The sequence below is a fragment of the Octodon degus genome, unplaced genomic scaffold (assembly GCF_000260255.1).
Source record: "Octodon degus isolate 3935 unplaced genomic scaffold, OctDeg1.0 scaffold01628, whole genome shotgun sequence".
Classification (NCBI taxonomy): domain Eukaryota; kingdom Metazoa; phylum Chordata; class Mammalia; order Rodentia; family Octodontidae; genus Octodon; species Octodon degus.
The window spans coordinates 1768-3247 of record NW_004526204.1 but is presented as its reverse complement, the minus strand read 5'-3'; the positions used below and the strand labels follow the sequence as shown (position 1 = coordinate 3247).

The 1480-nt window shown below is 39.7% G+C and overlaps 1 protein-coding gene across 1 annotated transcript; it reads left to right on the top strand.

The window, feature by feature from the left end:
* Nucleotides 1–330: 330 nt before the first annotated feature.
* LOC101576235 (olfactory receptor 4A15-like) lies at nucleotides 331–1254 on the top strand. Its single transcript, XM_004648786.3, has one exon. It carries the CDS (start codon nucleotides 337–339, stop codon nucleotides 1252–1254), a length of 918 nt encoding a protein of 305 aa, XP_004648843.1. The 5' UTR covers nucleotides 331–336.
* The last annotated feature ends 226 nt before the right edge of the window (nucleotides 1255–1480 follow it).

Sequence of the window (1480 nt, the reverse complement as noted above, 5' to 3'; positions counted from 1 at the left end):
ACTGGGCATGGTGTTCACACCTGGTGTTATCTATATACACAAGTTTATTAGATTCAATATGGAAGGCTAGTTAAGGCATATTCTTTTTCTCATAATCAGTCCTTTCCCCACATGTCTCTAATTATTTTTCTGATACAATGAGTCTATAAGAATGTTACAGTTAGGCATAATGCTTTGTCAGACTTGTATTCTCTCATAGAGTTGTGAAACATAATAAATGATAGTGCTTATTCATGGAGCAAACAAATTATCACAAAATTTCTGAACACAGGATTATAATTATGTTTGCATTCAACTGTAATCTGAGCAGAGACACAAGGACACACAGAAGAACATATGGAACAGAGGAATAATGTGACTGAGTTTGTGCTCTTGGGCCTCACCCAAAGCCTCCAATGTCAGAAAGTATTATTTGTTCTGTTCTTGCTGATCTACGTGGTGACAATTGCAGGCAGTCTACTCATTGTCCTTACCGTGGTGCTCAGCCCAGCCTTGGATGTCCCAATGTTCTTCTTTCTTGGCTGCTTATCATTTATGGATGCCGTTTATTCCACTACAGTTACCCCAAATATGATTATAGACTTACTCTATGAGAAGAAAACAATTTCATTTAAAGCTTGTATGGCACAGCTTTTTGTAGGTCACTTATTTGGTGGTGCTGAGATTTTACTCCTGGTTGCCATGGCCTATGACCGCTATGTGGCCATCTGCAAGCCCCTGCATTATCTGACCATCATGAACCAGCGGGTATGTGTTCTTCTGCTGCTCCTGGCCTGGGCTGGGGGCTTTGTGCATGCTGTCCTTCAACTTTTCTTTGTTTACAACCTTCCCTTCTGTGGTCCCAATGTCATTGACCACTTCATCTGTGATATGTACCCTTTATTAAAACTTGCCTGCACATACACCTATGTGATTGCCCTCACAGTGGTGGCCAATGACGGGGCAATATGTGAGGTCATCTTTACACTTTTATTAATCTCCTATGGCATCATTCTGCACTCCTTGAAGAACTTGAACCAAGAAGGGAGGCGCAAGGCCTTATCTACCTGTGACTCTCACATCACAGTGGTCATCCTCTTCTTTGTTCCTTGCATTTTTATGTATGTGAGACCTCCCTCCACTTTGCCCATTGATAAATCCTTGACTGTATTTTACACCGTCATTACCCCTATGTTGAATCCTCTCATCTATACTCTGCGAAATACGGAGATGAAAAATGGAATGAGGAAGCTCTGGACTAGGAAACCAAAATGAGGTGACAGCAGAATGTGTTATTGCAATGTTGAATAACGAGTTGCTTCCTCCAGAAAATCATGCATGATTATTTCACTATACTAATATTTCCCTCAAAGTTGATAACATTACAGAATGGATAACATTTGCTTGTCAATTTTTCCAATGATCAGTATACAGTCTACTAGAATTTGATAGGAAAATGCATTTATATTTTACTGAATAAAATGGTTCTGTGGAGAATATA